Below are 25343 nucleotides of genomic sequence, written 5' to 3'. Positions count from 1 at the left end.
GCGTTTGTTACTCTTGGAGGTGAAGCCTCCTAGCCAGCTAGGTGTTACCCGATGAGCTCCCGCATGTGTGGTGAGCCGCGGGAAAGTTTGTGAAGGTCGATCTCGCCTCCGAAAGGGAAGAGATAAAGCTAGTGGATCGAGGAAAGCGGTTGAAAGAGACCCGGCTCGTTGGAGCTTCCTCAATGGAGACGTAGGATTCATGGTGGTGAATCCGAACTTCGGGAAACAAATCTTTGTGTCTCCTCTCTTGTTTCCTTACTTTTGTGTTCTTGCTCAAATCTTTGTGCATATTGCTCGATCTACTTGTTTGTGTGTGTTTGAGTGTAGGTTCTCTGTGGGTCTACTTGGAATCATCTCCAGGAACACACGACATCACTTGGTTTGAGCTAGAACTCTCTAGCCATCCTTTTTATTCAGTTTCGGGTTCTGTTCTGTACAGAAACTAGAGAATCTGGAGTTCACCGGAGTTTCCAGACCTGTACAACCCGGAGACTCCTGCCTTCACCGGAGTATCCGGATGAACAGTAATTTCAGGCATATGAACAGTGTTTTCAGCCTTTTTCAATTTAAGTTTTATTGCATATCTCTTGCTAGAATTGAATAATTTTTCACCTTAGGATTGTAATTTCCACACTTATTTAGGGTGATTGTGCACTAGTTGAGCCTAGCATATTTAGGTTTCTCACTTGTGAAAAACCCGTTAGTTTATATTCCGCTGCAAGTTTAGGCCAACTGTAAAAGGGGACGAATTTTTGTAAAACGCCTATTCACCCCCCCTCTAGGCGACATCATTGTCCTTTCAGGGCTCAAGCAAGCACCCAGAACATGGTATGATATGCTTAAGTCTTTCGTGCTAGCGCATGGGTATGAGATGGGGGCGATATATAAAACTTTGTTCACTCTCAGACATGGTAATAATTTCCTACTTATTCAGATTTACGTTGTGAGGATCGATGTCGTCTTAAGAGGAGGTGTGCATTAGGAAACTTTAGAAATAAATGGCTTTAAAAACATTACAAGATAAACCTATCTCAATTTCTAACTAAATGCGCTCTAGGGTTATCTAGTGTGTCTACTCTACCGTTTAAAAGGATTGCAACCTACTCTAGCAAGGTAAATTGCAAGTATGTAAATACGGAAACGTAAATAAGTTAGAAAGAGCAAACTCGGCATAAGTGATTTTTATCCCGTGGTGTCGATAGCATAAATATCATCCCTAGTCCATGTTGGAGCTCCATCAAGGATATGCTCCCTAACGGCATTCATTCGTAGCTCTTGACCCATCAAGCCACCAAGACAAGGCATCAAGCTGGATGAGCTGCCAAACCACCAAGGCAAGGCCTCACCATTAGCCTCTCTTTTCGGTCGCTTGCCGCCGTGATCACTTTGGAGCTTGAGTCACCAAGACAAGGGTCTCCGCGTCCCTGTACAAGCGTCTTGTCGCCACTTCACACCAAATTAGAGGGTCAACAAGCTTGAGCTACCAAGGCCCAAGAAGCTGGTGAGTCACCAAGTCTTTAAGATGCTGACGTACCTCTCGGTACAAGCTTGGATCACTCCTTGATCCACTCTCTAGATAGCAATCACCTAACAATACTCTCTCTAGCCCTAATAGCACTAATGACTCTCTAATCTATGTGCTAATTGCCTTGGATTATCACTTTTAGCACTTTGGTGGCTTGGATGTTTTCTTAAGTGTCTCTATGTTTCTCTGGACTCTAGCACACTCCAGCTCCATCAAATGATCGAGTTGGAGGGTTATTTATAGCCTCAACCCCGTGGATTAGCCATTGCCCAACGATCAGAATTTTTCCTTAACATCGGATAGTCCGGTGTGTTGCTACCTCTAGACACTGGACAATCTGGTGTGGTCTCCACTCCCAGCTAGTCATTTGACAGGTGGCACTAGCCATTGGAAATACTCTGGTGTAAGCATCTGATGTGCATACTCTTCACACCGGAATATCCAGTGAGTTAAGCTTCAATCTTCAATAGCTGACACTTTCTTTGGTAGAAATGCGCCGGTGATAATACTCCAGTGTACACAATACAAGCGTCAGACAATCCGATCATCTGATCTTCATTCTTCAGCACTTGGAATCACCTCTGCAAGAAATGCCCTGGTGCTTTATACCCTTTATCATCGGACTATCTGGTGTCTTCAAATCTTTCTACCCCGAGTTAACTCTACTGCATAAATGCTCCAATGAGTTCAACACACAGAGCATCGTACTATCCGGTGAAGTCATCAGCCTTCATTTTGCCTCTGGACAAAATACTCTGGTGAGTTCAACCCCCAAACGACAGACCATCCGTTGCGGTCATTTTGTCCAGAACTCGTCCAATTCAATCAATCTTGAGTTTGGCTGTGATGGCTTCTTAATGCATTGCATCCATGAGACATGCTAAATAATAGACTTGACAAACATGTTAATCCCATTGATTATGTTGTCATTAATCATCAAAATCACATGCATGACCTAATAGGGTCATTTTCGCTACATACATGGATGATATCATTTTTTGTGGTTCTTCTTGTGCACTTGTGGCCAAGTTTGCAGAGACTATGGGCAGGGAATTTAAGATGTCGATGATGGGAGAGCTCAACTTCTTCCTTAAGCTACAAATCAAGCAATGCAAGCAAGGTATATTCGTCCATCAGACGAAGTACACCAAGGACTTGCTAAAGAAGTTCGACATGAGCGATGCGAAGCCTCAAGTGACACCGATGGATACCTCGACCGTGCTTAATCCAAATGAAGATGAAAAGGAGGTGGACCAATGAGAGTACAGGAACATGATTGACTCTCTTCTATACTTGACGTTGATAAGACCCGACATCCACTTTGTCATCTGCCTATGTGCCCGCTTCCAAGCTTCATAAAGGACGTCTCATCGTCAAGCGGTGAAGCACATACTTAGGTACCTCAAGCACACTCTCGAGTATGGAATTTGATTTCCTACATCTTCTTCTCTTTCTCTTCGAGATTTTTCCAATGCGGATTTTGTGGGTTGTAGAATTGACATGAAGAGTACTTCCGGTACCTGTCATTTATTGGGTACTTCTCTTGTTTGTTGGTCTTGTCGCAAACAATCTAACGTTATGCAGTCTACTGTTGAATCTAAATATGTAGCTACTGCTAGTTGTTGCTCACAAATTTTGTTGCTCACAAATTTTTGGATAGTTTCTACCTTGAGGGACTATGGGTTAGATTTTTAAAATATGCCACTTTTGTGTGATAATACTAGTGCCATAAGTTTAGCCAATAACACAGTTCAATACTCAAGAACCAAACACATAGATGTGAGAGTTCACTTCTTGAAAGATCACAATGAGAAGGAATACATTGAGTTAAGCTACATAGATACCCAACATCAGCTAACCGACATCTTCACCAAGCCTCTTGACGCAACCAGATTTGCCTATTTAAGGACAGAGCTTATAATGTGTCATCCCTATGGCATTATGTGAGGAGAAGTTGTATTTTTACATACTCTATCTTATTTTTGTTGCATTTACTTTACATAGCATCATATAAGATAATCATAGTAGTTGAGCTTCACTTATATGTTCATTGCATTTTTCTCATACTTGTTGTGAATTTGTGCTAAGTGCTGTGGATGTATAACCATTTGTGCAAGCTTAGACTCTTTTTGAGATATGGCATAAAATATGTTGAGCAAGCATGAATTTTTCTAAGCACAAAACTTGAAATATGAATTTAATCACCTGTCACCCTTGAGTATTTACTTTAGCTTCATCAGTGCTTAAATTAGGGCTGGTTCTGTGAAAAGCTTGTGCTAGGTCATGTTATTCAGTTCAGTAGATGGAGGGTCTTTGACCTTTGTCTATGTAAATGTTTATCCCATGAACCATTGGGAGAGCATGTTCTCTTTTATGTCACAAAAGCACAACTTGTGTTGACTTTGTGAAAAATTGCATATCTTGAATCATATGCTGAGGTAATTAAATGAATGATCAAGTTTTGAGCTAAAATTGAATCCAATACGATGATTTAAGGCTTCATGTGGTTTGCAAAAGAAGTGAATCTATGTTTGCTTAAGTTCACTTGAGGATAGTTAAGTGACCAACTAATAAAGCTAATTTGTGCTTTTAATATGCTAAGAATATTCTTTTTTATCTTGTCAAACTAAGGTTTGGATTGATATGTGGGTGTTTGTATAGCCCGTCGAGTTGAACTAGGTTGCCTAGTTTGAACTTAACATAGCACTAGTTTCTCTAAGCTTTGCACTGATTATGAAATTGTGGATACTCTTGTGGTGACATCTTTTGGATAAGTGGACAACATGATCAAAACTTGTTTCCCTCATAATGCTTGTGACATGGAATCACTTTGAGACTTTGTGCGTCTTTGAGTTATATTGCTTACTCCTTATAGTGCTTCGACATCTCTAGTCTGTATAAGTGATTTGTGATCTATATATGAAGCTTTGTAGGCTTGCATTTCATTTGCACATCTTCTGCATTGCATGATGTTTTATCTCAAATGAGGAGAAATGTTGTCCTTAATATATGCATTGCCAAAGGGGGAGAAAATATGCATTAATCCACAAAGAAGAATCTTGCATAATGAAAGGGAGAGAAAATCCATAATGAAATTTGTGCATTCATCAAAGGGGAGCATGGAGCATATGCATTTGAGCCTTTGAGATTTTTGGCATGCCTCTCTTCTCTTTTCGAGCTTTTACAATCCTTCTTATGCCAAGTGACATGTTTTGCTCCTTCTCGAGTTTTTGGTCACTTGGATGAATCTCTTGTGCTTTAATTAAACCATTCTTTGCTTTTTGTGATGTTGTCAATGCACATCAAGCGAGAAATTGAGAAACCAAGTTGAAATCTATCTTGGTTTACTTGTGATGAGTGATTGAAAAGTGTTGCTTTGGTTTCATGATGTTTTGATTGCATAAGCATGTATATGTGTTGTAATTATAATCATGACTAACCAAAATTGAAGAAAATAGAGTTGGCATAGTTCTATCAAAGTCTAAGAAAAATTACACCCATCGGATGGTCCGATGTGTGACAATTTGTACATGCCGGACGATCCGGTGAGCACTTAGAGACAACACTGGACCATTTAAAAAAGATGCATGTTTTCAGTGCTAGAGCTGTTCTACACACTAGATAGTTCGGTGATCAGAGGTAGTGCACGCCGGAGTATTCTTTCTTTGGCGGCAAAATTTGAATGTTGCACCGAATGGTCTGGTATCCAGGGGATATGAACACCTAACAGTTTTTCAGAGAAGTGTGCTAGAGAGAAGATGCACATCGGACAATCCAATGATGAGTTGTGTGAGCACTGCAGGCTTCACCGGACCAATTAACAGAGATGTTGCAAAATAAGATCTGATACAGTTGTACTCACCGGATGATCCGGTGATGGACCTTGAACTCACCGGAGGGTTTTCTAAGAGGTTTCTAGAGGATGAATCATTGTACTCATCGGATGGTCTAGTGTTCAGAGAGTGTACAAACTGGAACATGCGGATGTATTATGATTTAATTTGTACAATATTTATTAATATTACATGGTTTGTCTAGAGAACTAGTAGTTGATACGAACTTATTGCAATTGAACCGACTCGTCACTCTTGTGTTGCCTAGCCTCATTTGGGCCAAGTGAACGGTATCATCGTGGGCCAATATTTACTCTATTTCACTTACCCCTTTTGATCTCTGCTTGTGGGCCAATAGTGGTTTGGAATGTACGAATGGCTTTCCGGCCCCTACAGCTCAAGGACCCTTTTTTAAATTTATTTTGATACTATCACTGTCGTTTCTAGTTATCAACCAACAATGATAACCTATCATTGAGGCCTTCATTGTCGTGCCCGGCACATTAATACTATAACTGCATGTGCTAGTTGTGAACTGGTAGTGATAGGCTATCATTGACGCCTCGATTCCCATGCTCCACGTATTCCAACTGTTCACACTGCTGGATCAAGTCTATTATTGCCAGTTGGTTACTTGATCCGATAATGATAGTATCAATGCCTGATATAACTATCCTTATCTGCCCTTTTTCAACACTTAGCCGCTCCAGAGCCACCACACCGATGCGTTAGCCCCAACCACACGACCTCATCTGCATCTTGGAGCCGACATCGCATCCTCATTCATCCTAACGGCAGCCTCCTCCACACCGACACCTCGGCTCCCTCCACGTGCCACACCCTCCATGGCCTCCTCCACCGCGTGACCTCCTACACATCTCAGAACCGACATTGAGTCCTCATCCAGCCTCCTCTACACCGATGCCTCGGCTCCCTCCACATCACTATCGCCCCAAGGTAATCCCTAACTTACCTAGTCCTCTCAACTAGTCTAAGAACTTGAACGTGTGTTGCTGCAAATGGTCATTGGATAGAAAATTATTGATAAAAATGGAAGATTAAACCTTAGAAAATTGTGCAGTTTGCTAATGATGATTTTGTGTTGAATTCAATTTTTTTAGATAATGGAAGTACAACTTTTGACCTCTACACCAACAAGATGTAAACATCTAAGAGGACTCAAACTTAGGTGGTCTAGGGTACATCCACACCCTCAATCAACAGAGTTTAGAAGTTGTACTTTCATTATCTAAAAAAAACATTCAAATTTTGGACACATAACTAAGGCACAAATAAATCATTTTTGTTGACATTCCTTGGTGCAATAGCTTACTTGTAGTAGCTTGTGTCCCTGAGCCAAGGACCTTTTTACGTGAGCTAATGAGTTGTCGCATCATATGTTCCTTTTATTTAATGCAGGGTTTTACTAATGGTGTTTTGAAGTTGATTTGATGGCCACTGTTAAGAAATCATATCAGGGCATATTATACCTAGGTAGAGAGTGAGTGTGTGTGTGTGTGTGAGAGAGAGAGAGAGAGAGAGAGAGGAATGTGCATTAGATTTGGTGCCACCTTCCTTCTCCCTCTACTTGGTGAATTTTTCTTCGCTAAGATTAGCTACCAAACTTGGAGAGATCATTACAGGGCAGATTTCACCAGAGCATAAGGTGGAAGGTGCATTAGTCCTCCTAAATGATTCTAAGGTATATAATTTTACATATTAATATCTAATTTTTTTAATTTGTACATGTATAAATGATGAAATTATATATGAATTATGAATTTCATGTCAACCATACATGACATGTGACGATTCCATGTGTATGCAAACCATATTTAGTGAAAATGGTTCTATTAGACTATGATTGTGATTTTGATGAATAATGATAACATAATCAATAAGACTAACATGTTTATCAAGAATATATATTAGTAGGTCTCATGGATGTAATATATTAAGAAGCCAACGCAGCCGGGACAAAGTTTGGTTGAATTGAAGAAGTCCCAGGAAAAATGACTACACCGGAAGGTCCGGTGCAGAGGAGCTGTGAACGCCGGAGTATTCTCTTGCCGAGTGTTTTTACACGTCGGATGATCCGCAATGTGGAGATATGAATGCTGGAGCATTTCTGAGTTGAAACTCAAGGATGGTACACGCCGGAAGGTCTAGTGATCGATAGTGTGCACGCTGGAGTATACACCGGAGCAATTGTTATAGAGAGGATTGCAACAGTGGGAAGACCGAAGGACTACACGCCAGAAGATCCGACGATTGAAGTATGCACACCGGAGCATTTGTTGCAGAGAATATATCAAAGTCTAATTTAGTGTAGTTTAACACGTTGAATGGTCCGACTATGAAGCAAAGCAACGCCGAAGTATTTTGCACTGAGGAAGGCGCGGGATGGCTTAGTTGAACACGCCAGAAGGTCTGGTGTTGGAGCTAGTGAACATGTTGGAATATCCGGTGTTTACATTGGTTTTGAGTGGAGTTCTAATGACTAGTTTTTGGAATATGTATACGCTGGATGTTCCGATGAGTACAATCTGTCTATATCAGAACATCCGGTGTATACGGAGAATTTTAGCCATTCAGATAACGGCTAGTCCGCGAGGTTGTGGCTATAAATACCCCTCTATTCAGTTATTTGAAGGTGCTAGAGTCTAGAGAAGCCCATATACACTTAAGAAGATATCTAAGCCATCAAAGTGTTAAACGTGATCATTTAAGGTAATTAACACACCATTAGAAGAGTGATTAGTGATATTAGACCTAGAGAGAAGTATTGCTAGGTGCTGGAACCTACAGAGTGGATCAAGAAATGATCCAATCTTGTACCGAGAGATACGCCAGTGCCTTAGAGTCTTGGTGACTCATCAGCAACTTGAGTCTTGGTGGTTTAAGCTTGTTGATCCTCTGACTTTGTGTTGAACGATAGCAAGAAGTGTGTATGGGGATGTGGATGCCCTTACCTTGGTGGCTAAAACTCCAAAGTAACTAGAAGAGAGATTAGTGGTGAGACCTCGCATTGGTGGATTGAATGCTCATCGTGCTTGAGGCCTTATCTTAGTGGCTTGGTAGCTCAAAAACTGTGATCGAAAGAATTTTGACGACCGGGAGCATATCCTTTGTGGAGCTTCAATGTGAACTAAGAGTGGCATGCGTGCCACCGATATCATGAAATAAAAATTGCTTATGCCAAATTTACTCTCTAACTTATTTACGTTTCCGCATTTACGTACTTGCAATTTACCTTCCTAGATTTTGTTGCAAGCCTTTTTGAACGGTAAAGTGGACATGCTAGATAAAATTAGAGCACATTTAGATAGAAATTGATATAGATTTATCTTGTGAAGTTTTTAAAACTATTAGTTTTTAAGTGTTCTAATTCATCCACCCCTCTTAGAACGTCACTGTTTCTCACATATATATATATTAGTTTTTTTGTGTGAAAGTACCATTGTCGTTCATGGCTCAAACATGCAGTGATAATAGATGTATCATTGTTGGTTCGTCGATTCAAATAGACAGGGATAATGGTAATATCACTGTTGGTTCATGGCTCAGATCGATAGTAAAAGTGGTGATATCACTACGTGTTCGTGGTTTAAACTGACAGTGATAATAGTGATATCGGTTCGTGACTCAAACCGACAGTGATACTAAGCTAATACTAACAATTCCACAACCAGTACTTAATACTTTCATACTATCACAGTCGATTATGCAGTACCCGATTCAAAAATGAGCACAGATGGCTGTTCTGAACGAACCCTAATAATGATTTTTTATAGTGTTAATCGGGCATTTCCGCACCCAGTCACATCACTTGTTATCTAACCGCCTTCTCCAAGTTTCATGAGTCTATTAGCATCATGACCTTATACGTCGTTGTCGCCATGATTCTTTGCCTTGCTGCTATTTTTTCTTCGACACTTTGTTCTGCTGGCATTTATAAGTTTCACTGTGCTAAATTAATAATACTAGCCAAAAGCATGTCAAATGGGACAGCCTAAATTAATAACAGTACTAGTCAAAAGCATTACGCAGGCCATCAGAAAGTCCATTGTGATCTAGCCTCGCGGTTTCTTTCGGGCGCGAGATGCGGAACAGAAGCAAAGCCAACGCTCGCCTTCTTCCCGCTCCCGCCAGTTGTCCCGTGACATAGCAGGGTTTACTTGGATACTTAATGGTATGTCGAAATCACGTACCTCTAGTTACATAAGTGTTCCAAGAAAGAAAGAAAAACACCAATGTAACTGCGGAGTATCATTCACAAATCAAACTTTTACTTGTTCGTTTTTTTTACTTTTTATGGCCGGGGTACGGAGTGAGTGCTAGCCGTTATTATGTTGATATTAGTACAACAAATGTAGTTTGTTATGAGCTGTGGGTGCAAAATTGCAGAAATTGATAGGTAAAGTAAGGTGGTTGCTTTTTTTTCAGCGTACGTTTTTGTTTTTCTTTCCTGCCTAGCTCCTTCACCTCCCGTCTACCTCCAGTGGTGCTTTGGCCATTGGATCCATGCCCGCTATCGTCGTCATACTAACCTCTCCATTTTTACACTTTCTCCGTCACTCGTAGCCGACGACACCCCGGTGCCAACCTTCTCTATCGGGCCGTACTCCTGCCTCTCTGAAACTTCATCTAAAACTAGTGACGAAGGAACCCCTGAATTAATCTCCCACCGAAAACCGCCGTTGGGGCACGACTTTCTTCCCTGACACATGTTCATATTGAATGTCTAAAATATATGAAGTTTTATGGTTAGAATGAATATTAACCCATTAGGACTCGAACTCGAATCGCTCTCCAAGAGCAACCTCCAAGAACCAGTTAATTCAGCTGCCCTCCTCTTAAAAAAAATAGAATGGAATATTAATGTTTCGCAAAACAAAAATATCAACGCATTAGCTGGAAATATATATTCCGGTTGAGTTACCGTGGCTCACCTGCTGACGACATAAACCAGCGCCGACCGCGGCCCCATGACCTCATCCCCGTCTTGTAGTCCTCACCCGCCCCGGCCAGCGGCTTACATGCGGACCCGGCGCCGTCCCCACCTCACCCTGCCACGCCACTGACTCCACACACCCACCTGAACCCCGCCCCGAAAATATCCCGTCCTCTCTTCGCCAGTAAGCAAACGGAGCTGCGCTTTCCTCTCCAGTTTCTACCCAGATATTTCCGCCCGCGTCCCCTGTAGCGCACCGCCTCGCCGTGCGGTGTGGCCCGCAGCCCCGGCGCCAAGTGGCCCGGGCCCCGCCTGCGATCGCCCAAAACCCATCGAAAACACAGCCTCGCGCCCGGCACGCACGAGCGCAGCGCCGGGTCTCCCTGCAGTCCCCGGCTGTCCACGCGGAGCGCCCGCCGATGGCCGCGCCGCACAGTATGTCGGTTCCACCCGAAGCCTATAAATTCCGCGCCGCGCTGCGCCTCGCCGCCCATCTCCTTCCCCCGCCTCCCACCCTCGCACCCGCACCCGTAGCATGCCGCCATGGGCCGCGACCGCACGCACGCCCACGCTAATAACCCCGACGCCTACACCGCCGCCTCCGCATCCATGGAGGCCGCCGCGCTGCTGGAGCCCAAGCTCGAGGACGAAGCGCCGCTGGAGCTGTCGTCCCCGGGCCCCTTCGTGCCCCTGGACGAGCTGATGCCGGGGCCGGGGCCGGCGGTGGCGGTGCCGGCTGAGCCGCCAAGGCCGCTGGAGGCGCTGCTGCAGGGCCCGCAGCTGCCGCCCTTCCTGTCCAAGACGTACGACCTGGTGAGCGAGCCGGCGCTGAACGGAGTCATCTCCTGGGGCGCCGCGGGCAACAGCTTCGTGGTCTGGGACCCTTCCACCTTCGCACGCGATGTGCTCCCGCACCACTTCAAGCACAACAACTTCTCCAGCTTCGTCAGGCAGCTCAACACCTATGTGCGTACAGGATCCTTTCCTGACCCCCCTTATGATCTATCATTCTGTTCTTGATATACTCTGCTTGTGCCTATAGATCATGGTCCCCTGTTCTGTTATTGATGATCTTGGATGCCTGAGATTCTTGCTTCCGTGTAGATTGCCGATTTGTTTCTTTTTTTGGTTCTTACGGTTCTTGGTGTTGTATCATGTGAATCTTGTAAAATCTGCCGTGTATATGAAGTATGTACTTTTCTTGCTTTCTTGAGTGAGCGGAATAGCAACATGTAATACGAAACTGGCCGTGTGGAAATGTTAATTGGGTTATGACTGAAACAATCCTGAGGAGTAGATCCTGGGACGGGCAAGCTTAATCCATTTGCTGGAAAGCCACGCTCTCGCGCTAGAGCCTAGAGGTGAAAGGTAAGCTTCACGATCCAATGTGCATACGCAGTTCTATTGCAGTTAGATTCTTTATTTAGAGGCATACATCAATAGGCTTTACTGCAAGTTCGTTTCTTTTACCCTGTCAAGTGCTGCCAAATGCTTCGTTCGTTGTTTGCTGCCCTGTGCGGCTATGCCTTTTCTCCCAGCTCCCCTGTTCCACAGGTTTGGGGTTTACTTTTTGTAGCTTACTATCTCTGGCGCCATATTTATAGCTACATTTATTTCAACACTTTCAGCAGATTGCTCAGTACTGTGGTACAGCACTTCAGATACCTTTCAATTTCGTTGTACCGCTCATTTGATGCAGTCTTTTGGTTAAGACAAGTTTAGTATCTCTGTAGTACTAGTAGGATTGAAAGGGGAAACATACTAACATGGGTCAATTTGGTTTCATACTCATGTTCTATGTTCTTGCTTGATTGCATAAAACCTAGAGCATGTACTCCTCTACTGATTTATTTTTCCAGTCCACTGCAAGCTAGTTTCCCAATAGAATATAATCAGGCTAGGGTCAAATAGTACTAGTTGAACTAACAGAAATTCAGTTCTTGATTAGTGACAAGTGGAAACTAGTTTCTTGGTAGGTTTTGGTGTAGTTGACAGTATAATTGAGGGCTTTTGTCAAATTGACTGCATCAAATGAAATGTTGTTTGTTTCTTTAATGGTGATATTTCGCCCCTTTTTTCTGATGAGTACAACATTTTGTCCTTGATATTCAGGGCTTCCGCAAGGTTCATGCTGACAGATGGGAGTTTGCTCATGAAGATTTTCTGCAAGATAGCAAACATCTGTTGAAGAGAATTGTCAGGCGCAGGTCCTCCCCAACGCAACAAAGCAGCATTCAGCCTGGCTCTTCTTCTGGAGAATCCAACCTGGACCCTGAGCTCCACACGCTGAGAAGAGAGAAGAACACACTGCTTGAGGAGGTGGCCAGACTGAAACAGGAGCACCGTCAGACAATTGAGCACATGAGCACGCTTAATCATAGGCTAGAATTGGCGGAGGACCGGCAGAAGCAGATGGTCTCTTTCCTGGCCAAGCTCCTTCAGAACCCTAGTTTTGTGAGGCAACTGAAGCTGCACAGGGAGCAGGAGATGGACTCTACCAGGGTGAAAAGAAAGTTTATGAAGCATGTACCACATGGCAGCATAGAATCAGGTGAGTCCAGCTCACAGTATGCCCGAGAGAGTGGTTCACATTTTCCTGCAAGTTCTCCTATGGCTGCAAGCATGCACGACGACATTGCAGACCTTCATAATCTTCTTTTGGAAGACGATGATCTCAACTTTGGTATGCATCCAGACAACATTGGGCTTGAAGGAGTCGATGCACCAGAGGACATGGGGGCACTGATTCAGGGGTTCGACACCCAAGAAGAACTTGAGCTCGGGAGTGGAGCTGAGCTACTGGAGATGCATCCAGCTTCTGGTTCTCTTGGCCAGGACCCCACAATTGGCAAGTCCAAGGGAAAGAATGTGATGTGCCCAGGATTGGATACTACCTCTTCTGAAGCCGGCTGCCTCAGATCGTTATCCGACAATATGGGGATCCTCTCAGGCACCATGTTAGAGACAGCGGGCAAGGTGATGGATGCTGATGAAGAACAGATGTGGAGCATGGATGCCTCAGCAGCTCTGCAAAGCTCTTGCAGTGGCACCAGTCAACAAGCCTTCAGTAGCCTTGCTAGCGATCCCTATCTAATGGGCATTGCCAACAAGCCTGAGAAATTCTGGGATCTCGATTTCCAGGCACTGGATGAGGGAGATCTGCACCTGGACAAGTGTGCTATTGATGACCCTACTCTTCAGCAGCAACAGCAACGAGATATGACGAAGCCGTAGATCAAATGCCGTGTGAGAGAACAGGGTGTGATGCTTTATCCACCTAAATATTACAATTAGCTATGGACGCTGCTGTAGTTAATTTGATATTTAGGAGGTCACTGAACTCCTAGATATACCCACTATGGCATTAAGAAGTCGTAGTAGTGTGTTTTTGTTTCCCATTCATTCATCCTAGTGTTTTTTAATGGAAACTTCTATCCTACGATTTGTTCAGAGCAGCTGATAACTGCTCCGGCCGATTCTTTTTGTTCTCAATTATCATTGGTTTGTTTTCTTTCCTTGCGACTGCCTTGCAATGAGCAATGGAATTAAAACTTATCCCATTCTCTGAGCCAAGCAATTTGTAACTGTGCTCTGCCAATGCCGATGCGTTCTTGTCTCCTTCTCTCTTTATCAGATGGCTGAATATTACCACCTTCAGAAAGGAAATGGTTGAATTTTGTGGCTCATGTATGTGCTTGTTTGTGCATCACAGTGTGTTATGCTGTGGTCTGATCGATGTTTGCTATATTTGTGATCCTCCCGCAATTATCCTGATGAATCCTGCAAGAATGAAGAAGTAGTACTAGTACAATACAGACAAAACCAAAACCTATCCTGAATAAGTTGTGCTAAGCTGAGTTTGTTTGGTGATCTAAGACTATGGCTAAGACCCTCCAGCAGAGGAATGTAGATTCAGCGCTACAGTATTTTGAGGGGTCACTGTAGCATCTCCAGCAGAATTGGTACCCAGTGCTACAGTATTGCAGAGAGATCTTGGACCTGCAAATTTGTGGAGTTATGCAGCACCGTAACACTGTAGCAACATTGTTCGCAGAGACTGCCAGTGGGCCTGGAGGAAGAAAGCAACGTTGGTACTGTAGCAGTACTGTATCTGTGCTGTTCACAGAGGCGGATAGTGGGATCGGAGAAAGAAAAAAAGGAGTAGAATGTAGAAAATAGGGTAGCTGCTGGAGATAAAAAAAATAAGGGATACTGTAATAGTGATAGGGGATGTTGTAATAGTGTTTTTGAGGTAGTTGCTGGAGATGGACTAAGGTTTTCTTTACAGTCCAGATTCCCGTCGTGAAGGGATTTTTTTCCCTTTAACGCATTAACAGTTTTCCTTTACGGTTCCCGTCACGAAGAGATTCCTAAATTCATTCCCTTTAGGACGGGATTATCTCTCATTTCCTTTTATTTTTCTTCTCGAATGAAAGCTGCTGGAGATAAGAGAAAATAAAGAAAATAAGAACGGAGAAAAAAATCGAGAAGAGAATTAAATGAAAGAAATATAGTTGAAGATGGTTAAGAACGCCGAGCCGGTGGTGGCCATTGTAAAAAACCATACATGCAAATCTGTTTCCTGAAACAAATTCAATTTTGCTTGTAGTTGGCCCTGACACGCTAAGAAGTAGACGAGTGGACACATACTGGGAGGAGATTTCACCACGTACGTTCACCTCTTCCACAGAGGTGGAAACCTGGTTCGACAGGTCAGTGGAGGAATTGAATCGGTTCGTCTTGAATGACGTGATGATTGCCATGTTTTTTGTTCCATCAACTTAGTTTTTTTACTTGTAATTCGTGAAACAATTTTACCATGCTAATGATTGCTCCCTATTTATACGAAACATTTTTCTTGCAGTCTGACGACTATATTTGTACGATCTAGCGTGACCAACAGACAGGCAGAGGTCACGTTTAAAACGCAAAAAGAAAGTTACTTTGATGTATGCAATAACTGAAATATTCAGTACAGAGTTCTTAGTCCTAAGTTGGCATGCATACCGGGAGGGACAACGCCATCTTAGGGTGCGTTTGTTTTGACAACGAGGTTATATGAAATAAGATTATTTATTTTTTCTGATATGATGATTTAATTTTTTTTTAGTTGGGATAGGTGAAATAAACTAGTTTTTTTATTTAGTTGGTGAAATTAGAGTGGATAGGACGAGTTAGTTTTCTGTTTGTTTTGTGATATTATAGTGGATAGGATAATCTATTCATATTTCTATGCATTCCACAAGCATTTGAATGAATTTATATATATTTGAATTTAAATTGGATTAAAAAATAATATCATATAAAATGATAAAAATACATATAAATAAGCATTATGGAGGAACTTACTTTTTCACCAAATAACTTAAGATTGAAAATATTTTTATAAATTAGTAAATTATATGAGAAAAATATTATTGATTTTTTTAGATTTTTGGAAATTTATTTGAAGCATTAAAAATTGTTAGAAGTTATAAAAGTAGGTTTTTTTGAGAATTTTAACTAAATATTGGCTCAAGATTTTTAAATCAAACCAATTAAAATGAATTTCTAGTAAGCTCTAATTTACTCATAAAAATATTTAGAATTTTTAGACTATTATATACTCTAAATAAATTGTTATGTTAGATGAAAAACGCTATCCACTAGACACGAACTAGCACGAACGGGATCCCTCTATCCAGTCGTTTTCTCCGGATGGCTCTGTCCAACATATGAGAGAGGCTGGTCACCCCATCCAACACATCTACCGATCCTAACACAAAGAAAAGTAGATGCTATCTCCCGGCTCGCTCCATCCATCAAACTAAACGAAAGCTTATGAAAGGAGTGCACTATCTAAAATCACTACTAAAAATAGTTACAATAATATACTCCAAATAAATTATTGTGTTAAATGAAAAACACTACCCACGAGGCGTGGACTAGTTGAACGAGCACAAATAGGATCCCTCCATCTAATCGTTTTCGCCGGATGGCTCTGTCCAACATCTGAGAGAGGCTGGCCACCCCATCCAGCACATCCACCCATCCAAAGTAGATGGCTATTTCCTGGCTCGCTCCGTCCATCGAACTAAACAGACGCTTATATAAGGAGTGCACTAATCTAAAATCACTTCTAAAAATAACTACAATAAATAATGAATATATAGGCACCCCTCGTTTTGGTGCTGGATTCACCCCTGTATATATCGGTATAGCTTGGGTATAACCTGCCTCGATTACCGAAGTCGTCATCGTTCGTCACCACTCGTCAGGAGACACGAGCTCCACCGCAACTCGTTACTCTCTCCCGAGATATGTTACGTGGTCGAATGACTAAGCCTAACTAACCAATCTTTTCCCGAACCCCTAGGCGGGAAATGATTTGAAGCCCCTAGCGGCGGAAGCAAATTTTATAGAAATTCTTCCTACAAAAGACCATTTTCTCTGTGATGATATATATCTACTTTCTTTTTCTTTTCTTTAGTCCAGTTATTAAATCACGAGATAAATAATATGAATAAAATCTTTCTAAAATAGAATTATATAAAATTTATTTTGGAATAAAAAGGCTGCTAGGCTGGAGAGCCACTTATGTGGACGACGGCGGTGGATATGTTACATACGGTCCCACTTGTGTCACTTTTCTGGACTAAACAATTGCAACCGCACACCGACCAGAGTTCAAACTCGTTTGAACCCAGGCGGAGGGAAGAAGAGAAGTGGATTGTTCTAGAGATGTTCGTAGCGAGGATGGAGAGCAGCTATGGTGATTTGATGGACAGTGTTTTCTGCAGCACTCGTCCTCTCCCTTGGAGCGGCAATCAACCGTCAAGGAGCACGTTCGCCGGTCTACAGCACCCATTCATCGGTGGACACCCAAATCGTAAGTGGTGGCGGCACAGGTGAGGTGGTCGGGCCTGCGACGGCGACGGCGCGCAAAAGTCGAGGTGGGGCGGTGCCAGATCTGGCCCCTCCCTGACGGCAGTGAGTCTTGGCCCTCGTCGGGGACGGCGGTCGAAATCGTCCTCGGCAACCCGTCGCAGTGGCGCGGATGTGCCCGTCACGGATCCGCACGGGGGTACAGCGGAGAGATCCAACCAAACCCTAGATCCACTGCCCCCGCCTCTGACTCCAACTCCAACTCCGGTGGGACCTCCCCTTCGCCAGCGAAGATGTCGAACCTGGTGTGCCGAATGTACGAGGCACGGTTCCCCGAGGTGGACGCGGCAGTGATGATCCAAGTGAAGCACATTGCCGACATGGGCGCTTAGACCAACTCCAGTAGTGGAGTTATCTAGTGCTACAGTACCTAACTGTAGCACTGGAAATCGGTCTTCCGCAGTACCTAACTGTTCACAGTGACCGACAGTGGGTCCGAAGGGAGGAAAACACTGTAGCAACACTGTAGAGTATTGTTCACCGAGGCTGACAGTGGGACCGGAGGGAGGAAAAGAGTAGTAGAAGGTAGGAAATAGGGTAGCTGCTGGAGATGAAAAAATAAAAGATGTTATAATAGTGATAAGAGATATTATAATAATATTTTTGAGGATAAAAATTTAAGATAACTACTAAAGATGGCCTTACGTCCGGCACTGGCTGCCCATGCGTGACTGCTTGACTCTTTTGATTATCTGTGTGCTTTATCTGACTCTGAGTTGATGCAGGGCTGGTTTATTTCGTATGCTTGGTTGTCATACACTGATGACTTGCCCCAAATTGACGTTATTTGCATTTGTGCATGTTTAATTGTTTAATAGGCATCTTCCTGGGATAATCAAATACTGATTTTAGGAAACTTAGAGCATCGGTGGTTTTTAGTTTTCTGGACTTGTAAGTAATTTATAGATGATGTGGTCTCTTTGTTGAATTTGCCCCATATGAAGCTTGTCTGCTAAATTGTTAATCCTGACTTTTGTGCCCATGGTATGCAGATAATTAGTTGGCTGTGAGAATTCTACGCTTGACATCTCACAGTTCAAAATAATGCATATTGTATTGGTTTCTATGTTTCTATGGGGTAAGGAATATCGCTTTTACCATCCTTGTCAACCTGATAGTCACCATTGCAACCTGGACAGTCATGCCCTACTTGAGTTGATTTGCATGTGATTAGATGTAGTGACTGACAAATTGAGTAAGTTTAGATGTTACAGACTTGTCATGATCTTATTTGACACTATGCATTTTTGCCTGTACACAAGATGTCTGCCTTGGGATCAGTACTAATTTATGTAAAATCTAGAGCAGTAATTTGTTGATTTTTTTTTTGGATTAGTAGTAATTTGTAGATAATGTAGTTTGTCTGTTGTTTTTTCCTGTTTGAATGTTTGTCTGCGTAATGGTTAATCCCAACATGTTAACTCATGGTATGAAGATACCTCATAACATGGATTTAGATGAACTGTATGCCTTTAAGATATGCAGTAACTGATCATTGAATATGTCGAGTTAAGATTGCCCAGCAGTAGATAAACAATGGTATAGCTTGGTTTTGGTGATTAATTTTATTTGCAGTTTATCATATAGGCAAACAGTTGCAAATGCAGTTGGAGCTACAAGCGCCACTGGCTGTGGAGCGGGTAGGAATGTTGCTCACCTGGATAAAGTACTGCAACTCTTGAGAGAAGACAGCGTCGAACGAGTTGATTGAAGGAAGCTCTCTCTGTCCCAAAGTCTCAGTCAATGTTTCACTTACCGATTGGGGTTCGGTTACCGAGTTCGTCTGGTAATCGAAAATTCGTGATAACTACTCGAAATTCAGTTGAAATTCGGACAAAATTTATTTGCTAAAATTTGAAATTTGATCAAAAATTAATCAGAATCATCTCTCGGTACGGACCGGTTACCGAGCGATTTTCTCAATTTATCAAGCGGTTTTCTTGAATTTTCCACATATCGGTAACTGCTCAGTTTTCTCGATTTATCGAGCGATTTTCTCGATTTTCAGTGAAGTTAAAAAAACTAAAAATTTGCTCAATCTTGTAAAATCAATAACTAATTCATCTGAGCTTCAAATCAAGTGAAATAAATTTTGTTGGTTTCCTTGTAACATGATCTATATGATAAAAGTACTTATACTTATAAAAAGTTGAAAATTTTCTATAAGAAAATATATTTGTTAAACCAAGTTAAATACATAATTTACTCTTTGCTAATCTAAAAATTATGAAACTAATTTTGTTAGTCTTCTTACATGATCCTATATCTTTTAAAAATACATGAACTTATAAATTATTTATTATAACATGCAGGATTATGTAAATATGCGAGACGAGCTTCATCCAACATAGCAATAGAAAAACCATGTCAACAGTATTCGGTCCACATCCACACCTTCCATGTGTCCCGAGTCCGAAAAGTTTTCTGCAGATATAATCCTATCGTACATCTGCAACAACAAATACAGTTCCCGTATACGCTGCATGTATAGCAACTTCACTAATATCTCAGCATGATGGACGGCACAGATTTCCGGCTCTCCCGCCGCTAGGGATAGCAAATCCTGTCTCCCCCTAGGCCCCCACGCCAGTCCCAATCGCAGTTCACTGCAAAAGCCACATCGGACGGCGCATAACGTCCCGCAGCCTTGTAAGAATGCGCTCCAAGCCTCCAAGTTATGGAGAGGAGTTCACTGCAAAAGCCAGATCGGACGGCGCATAACGTCTTCTCTCGAGCTCGACAAGAACAGTGAAATGGCCATAGGCAAAGCCGGAATTCCCGCCATTTTCAATCCTCTCACTAAGCAGCCAGTGAACTCTAGCCACATTGAAGTACACTTTTGGAGGTTTCTCTGCTATTTTATTCACGGAACATGAATATTGCAAAACGAAGGGGGAAAAAAGAAACTAAACTGAAAAGCCTTAGCAAAATTGCTTTCATAAAACCTTTTTAGTTGTTTTGTAAACATACCACTCTCTAGTTCTCAATTTTGCTCCGGCAACCGTTGTGCCTTAACACGAACTAGTCAAAATTGTCTGGATTCGGTTCGTGACTGCAAGTCGCAACCTCACCATCATCGTTGGGGTTTGAGAGCACGACGACGAGATAGCGACCTGGTTTACAGTGTCAAACATGGCAGCAAGCAGCGCTGCGACAGGACTGCTTCACCGTGCCGGATCGGACAATGGACCAAGGCGTGCGATTACAGCAGCAATGCCTGGATCAGGGACTCCGGTGCTTCTGTCCGCCTTCATCCTCCTGTCCTGCAAGGCTGCAAAGCTTCCTGGCGAGCTAGCTGCTTCCAGATAACTAGATGATCGTCCAGTCACCCAACCTCTCCTCTCGGCATCCACGATCCGCTCCTCATCATACGCGAGCTGCCCAGTTGAGATCCATTGCTGCTGAATTGCTGATCAGTCACACCGCTCGATCCAAGAAAGATGCCTTCTCTTGCGCCGCCGGTGGATCAGAAGGCCGGGTGACGGCAGCGGCACGCGGAGAGGGCCGCGGGGGTGGCGCTGCGTGAGGCGCTCGCGCAGCGGTCAGCGTCGTTCCACGGCCGCGGCGTGGCCGATCAGCAGCAGCAGCAGCGCGACAACTTGCTGAGGCAGAGACCCCGGACGCATCCGGACCTGCTCGCCGGCGTCAGGGGGCACAGCTTCCGGCGAGCCGGCCCGGACGGCGGCGGCGCTACTGCCCCGTGGGCCGCGCCGAGCAAGGTCCTGGTGACCGTGGCCGTGCAGCGGAGCATGTGGCCACTGCACGTGATGGCGCGCACCGAGTGGCGCGTCACGGATGTTGTCATATACTCCTGCGCGTCACCACGTCTCCATGTTTTAGTTTCCGTTCTGCAATTTGCTTTGAATAAGTTAGTGCGCACAGTCCAGTTTGCTCGGCTGTGCGCGTTCTGTGGAGCTCGTCGCATGCAAGTTCATGCGGGAGTGCGTCCGGGTCCTGCGCGGCAAGTTCGTGGTCATGGCCATGCCCGATCGTCAGGCGTGCATGCCGCGCATGTAGGGCAGCTTAACTGCCACGATTAGCTCTAAGTTTTTCCCTGTTAAATAGCTAAGCTCAGTTTTTGCAGCAACATACACCTGTGTCCACCTTCGTGTTCGCGTGCGTTCCCGAGCTCACCGACGGCGAGAGTCGCGGTGACCTCCAACATTTGGTACCAGAGCCGTGTTTTGATCCTAGGCGGCGATGTCAGCATCCGGACGGCTGCAGGGTGAGCGCTCACCAATGCGAACCCCGCGGCGTGCTTCTTCGTCTCCTCCACCTCGTCGACCCCGGCGCCGCGACGGCGTCCGTGAGACAGTCATCGAGCGTGTTGTCGAGAGGAGCTCGGCCGCCATCCCCTACCCCATTCTCACGCGTACCAATTACGATGAATGGTCGTCGGTTGTGATGGTGAACCTGCAGGCCCAGGGCCTGTGGGAGGTGGTGTCCACCGGCGTCGGCGAGTACCGCGAGGACTGGAACGCGCTCGCCGCGCTCCTCCGCGCTGTGCCCCCGGAGATGCAAGCAGGACTGGCGCGCAAGGACTCCGCGTACGATGCGTGGGAGGCAGTCAAGACCATCCGCGTCGGCGTCGAGAGCGTCAAGGAGGCCAATGCTGAGAAGCTGCGCCGGGAGTTCGCCGAGATGGCGTTCAAACCCAGCGAATTGGTGGAAGAGTTCACGCTGCGACTCCAAGCTGTGGCGAACCAGCTGCGCGTCCTCGGCGACGACGTCTCCGACAAAGCCATCGTCAAGCGACTGCTACACTCCGTCCCCGACCACCTGGAACAAGTGGCAATCTCCATTGAGACCCTGATGGATCTGGACATCGTCTCGGTGGAGGAAGTCACCGGTCGCCTCCGCGCTGTCGAGCAGAGGAAGAAGTCCACATCGGCCCCGGTCAAGGACAGCAGCGGCAGGCTCCTTCTCACTGAAGAGGAGTGGGCCGCCCGCCTCAAGATCCGAGACGGCGAGTCGAGCAAGGGCGGCTCCGGCTCCGGCAACAGGCGCGGCGGCGAAAAATCACGCAGTCGTGGCAGCAACGGCGGCGGCGCGCGTGACAGCAACAACTTGGCCCAAACCGGCGGTGCGGGCCCTGATGATGTTTGTGACTACTGTGGCAAAAAGGGCCATTTTGCCAAAGTGTGCAGGTCTAAGAAGCGGAACGAGCGAGCTCAGGTCCATCTGGCTCAGGAGGGTGATGAACATGACGAGGCCCTGCTGATGGCCCATGGCGTCGTCCTCAATCCGGCGCCAGCCGCGCACGCCGCGGCGAACCCTTCCCCAACTCCGCCGCCGCGACGCATCATCGAGATCCAAGAGCAGAGAGTCTTCGCCCAGCTCGGCCCGAGGGAAGAGCGCGAGTACAAGCGATGGGTGCTCGACACCGGGGCCACGAACCACATGACTGGCGCCCGGGGAGCATTCTCCGAGCTCGACTCCGGCATCTGCGGCACGGTCCGTGGTGGAGATCGAAGGGCGCGGCACCATCGTCTTCACGTGCAAGAACGGCGAGCACCGTGCACTGACGGGGGTGTACTACATTCCCCGTCTGACGGCCAACATCCTGAGCCTCAGACAGATGGACGAAGCCGACTGCAGAGTGGAGATCAACGCCGGCCTGTTGCGCATCTTCGATCAGCAACGTCAACTGCTCGTGAAGGTCCAGCGATCCGCGACACGCCTCTACATCCTGGAGATGAGCATCGGCAAGCCCGTGTGCTTGTCGGCGCGGAGCACGGAGGCGGCCTGGCGTTGGCACGCCAGGTACGGGCACATCAGCTTCGGCTCGCTCCGGCGGCTAGCCCAGAAGGAGATGGTGCGCGGGCTCCCTCCGCTTGAACAAGTGGAGCAAGTGTGCGACAGCTGCCTCGCCGGCAAGCAATGACGTGCCGCGTTCCCCGACCAGGCGCGCCGGCATGCAAGCAACATCCTCGACCTTGTCCACGGCGATCTGTGCGGCCCGATTTCGTCGGCCACACCCAGTGGTAACCAATACTTTCTACTTCTGGTCGATGATCTGAGTAGATTCATGTGGCTTCACCTGCTGTCAAGCAAAGACCAAGCGCCGTCGGCCATCAAGAACTTCCAGGCCGCCGTCGAGGTCGAGTCAAGCCGGAAGCTCAAGATCCTCCGCACCGATCGTGGGGGGGGAGTTCACCTCCGTGCAATTCGGCGAGTACTGCGCGGAACGCGGCGTCCATCGGCAGCTCACTGCTCCGTACTCTCCGCAGCAGAACGGAGTGGTTGAGCGCCGCAACCAGAGTGTGGTCGCCATGGCGCGCTGCATGCTGAAGGCAAAGGGTCTCCCGGCGTACTTCTGGGGCGAAGCCGTCTCCACGCCGTCTATATCCTCAACCGAGCTCCGACGTGCGCGCTCAATGGCAAGACCCCGTACGAGGCGTGGTACGGAGAGCGGCCGGCGGTCCACTACTTCCGCACCTTCGGCTACATCACGCACGTCAAGAACACGCGCCCACACCAGAAGAATCTTGACGACCGCAGCTCCCCGGCAATCTTCATCGGCTACGAGCATGGGTCCAAGGCCTACCGTTGCTATGATCCGGTCGCGAAGCGCGTCGTCGTGTCACGCGACGTCGTCTTTGACGAGGCCGGGCAGTGGCGCTGGGAGGGTGGCGACGACTCCACCGGGAACACCTACGAGCCGTTCGTCGTCGAGTTCGCCACCGAGCTTGTCGAGGGGGCAGCACATGCTCCTACCTCGCCATCCCTTGCACCGAGTCGTACTCCCTCCTCGCCACCGGCGGCTGAACAAGCTGAACCAGAGCCGCCGGAGTTTGTCTCGCCACCAGCTAAACTGCAGCCGGACCTCGACGTCGACCACGACGATGCTCCGTTGAGGTTCCGCGCCATCGACTCCATGATCGGCCCTTCCTCGCCGCCTGGCCTCGCACGCCGGGTGCTCGACGAGGAGCTGCACTTCACATCGGCCGACGAACCCTCGACGTTCGCTGAAGCAGAGCACGAGGCAAGCTGGCGCCAAGCTATGCACGACGAGATGAAGTCCATCGAGGACAACGGCACCTGGGAGCTCGCCACGCTCCCGGCCAGCCACAAAGCCATTGGGCTGAAGTGGGTCTTCAAGGTGAAGCGCGACGAGAACGGTGAGGTGGTGCGGCACAAGGCGCGGCTGGTGGCCAAAGGGTACGTACAACGCGCCGGGATTGACTTCGACGAGGTCTTTGCGCCGGTGGCGCGCATCGAGTCCGTGCGCGTGATGCTGGCGTTGGCAGCGCACGAGCGCTGGGAAGTGCACCACATGGACGTGAAAAGCGCCTTCCTCAACGGCGAGCTCAAGGAGGAGGTGTACGTCGCTCAACCGCCCGGCTTCATCGACGACGACAACAAGCACAAGGTGCTGTGCCTCCGCAAGGCCCTCTACGGGCTCCATCAGGCCCCCAGAGCCTGGAACGCCAAGCTTGATGCCACCATGGTGTCTCTTGGCTTCAAGAAGAGCAGCTCCGAGCATGGCGTGTACACGCGGAGCAGAGGAGCACGGTTGGTGGTCGGCGTCTATGTTGATGATCTGATCATCACCGGAACCAACTGCGAGGAGATCGCGGCGTTCAAGCTCGAGATGAAGAAGATGTTCCAGATGAGTGATCTGGGTCTGCTGTCCTACTACCTTGGGATCGAGGTGAGTCAAGGCTCGGACGGCATCAAGCTGTGTCAAGCCGCGTATGCAGGAAAGTTGCTGGAGCGCACCGGGCTGAGCACGTGCAATCCAAGCCTTACGCCCATGGAGCCGAGGCAGAAGCTGAGCAAGAGAAGCACCAACTCGCCGGTGAACGCCACGAAGTACCGGCGTGTCATCGGCGGACTGAGGTACCTGCTGCACACCAGGCCGGACCTGGCGTTCGCGGTGGGCTATCTTAGCCGATTCATGGAGCAGCCGGCTGAGGATCATCTGATCGCGGTGAAGCGTGTGCTACGCTACGTGGCCGGTACGCGTGATCACGGCATCCACTACACCAGGCACGAGGAGGGGCGTCCAAGATTGATCGGCTACAGCGATGCTGACATGGCCGGAGACATCGACACTCGCAAGAGCACAAGCGGCGTCATCTTCTTCCTCGGCGGCAACCCCATC

General features: G+C 46.5%; 2 protein-coding genes and 1 pseudogene across 2 annotated transcripts; all 3 read left to right on the top strand.

Moving 5' to 3' along the window:
* The first annotated feature begins 10527 nt into the window (after positions 1–10527).
* On the top strand, positions 10528–13827 carry LOC133919018 (heat stress transcription factor A-3-like). Its single transcript, XM_062363202.1, has 2 exons — positions 10528–11278; positions 12425–13827. Exons 1-2 carry the CDS (start codon positions 10856–10858, stop codon positions 13544–13546), a joined length of 1545 nt encoding a protein of 514 aa, XP_062219186.1. The 5' UTR covers positions 10528–10855; the 3' UTR covers positions 13547–13827.
* A 6545-nt stretch (positions 13828–20372) lies between these two features.
* LOC133917894 (uncharacterized) lies at positions 20373–21253 on the top strand (annotated as a pseudogene).
* Positions 21254–21436: 183 nt separating this feature from the next.
* On the top strand, positions 21437–23120 carry LOC133917893 (uncharacterized). The gene is made up of 2 exons (XM_062361718.1): positions 21437–22690; positions 22815–23120. The coding sequence occupies exons 1-2, from the start codon at positions 21437–21439 to the stop codon at positions 23118–23120; spliced, it is 1560 nt and encodes a 519-aa protein (XP_062217702.1).
* The last annotated feature ends 2223 nt before the right edge of the window (positions 23121–25343 follow it).

The sequence above is a fragment of the Phragmites australis genome, chromosome 5 (assembly GCF_958298935.1).
Source record: "Phragmites australis chromosome 5, lpPhrAust1.1, whole genome shotgun sequence".
Classification (NCBI taxonomy): Eukaryota; Viridiplantae; Streptophyta; class Magnoliopsida; order Poales; family Poaceae; genus Phragmites; species Phragmites australis.
The sequence above is the reverse complement of the archived record's forward strand: the minus strand, read 5'-3'. Positions and strand labels throughout refer to the sequence as shown.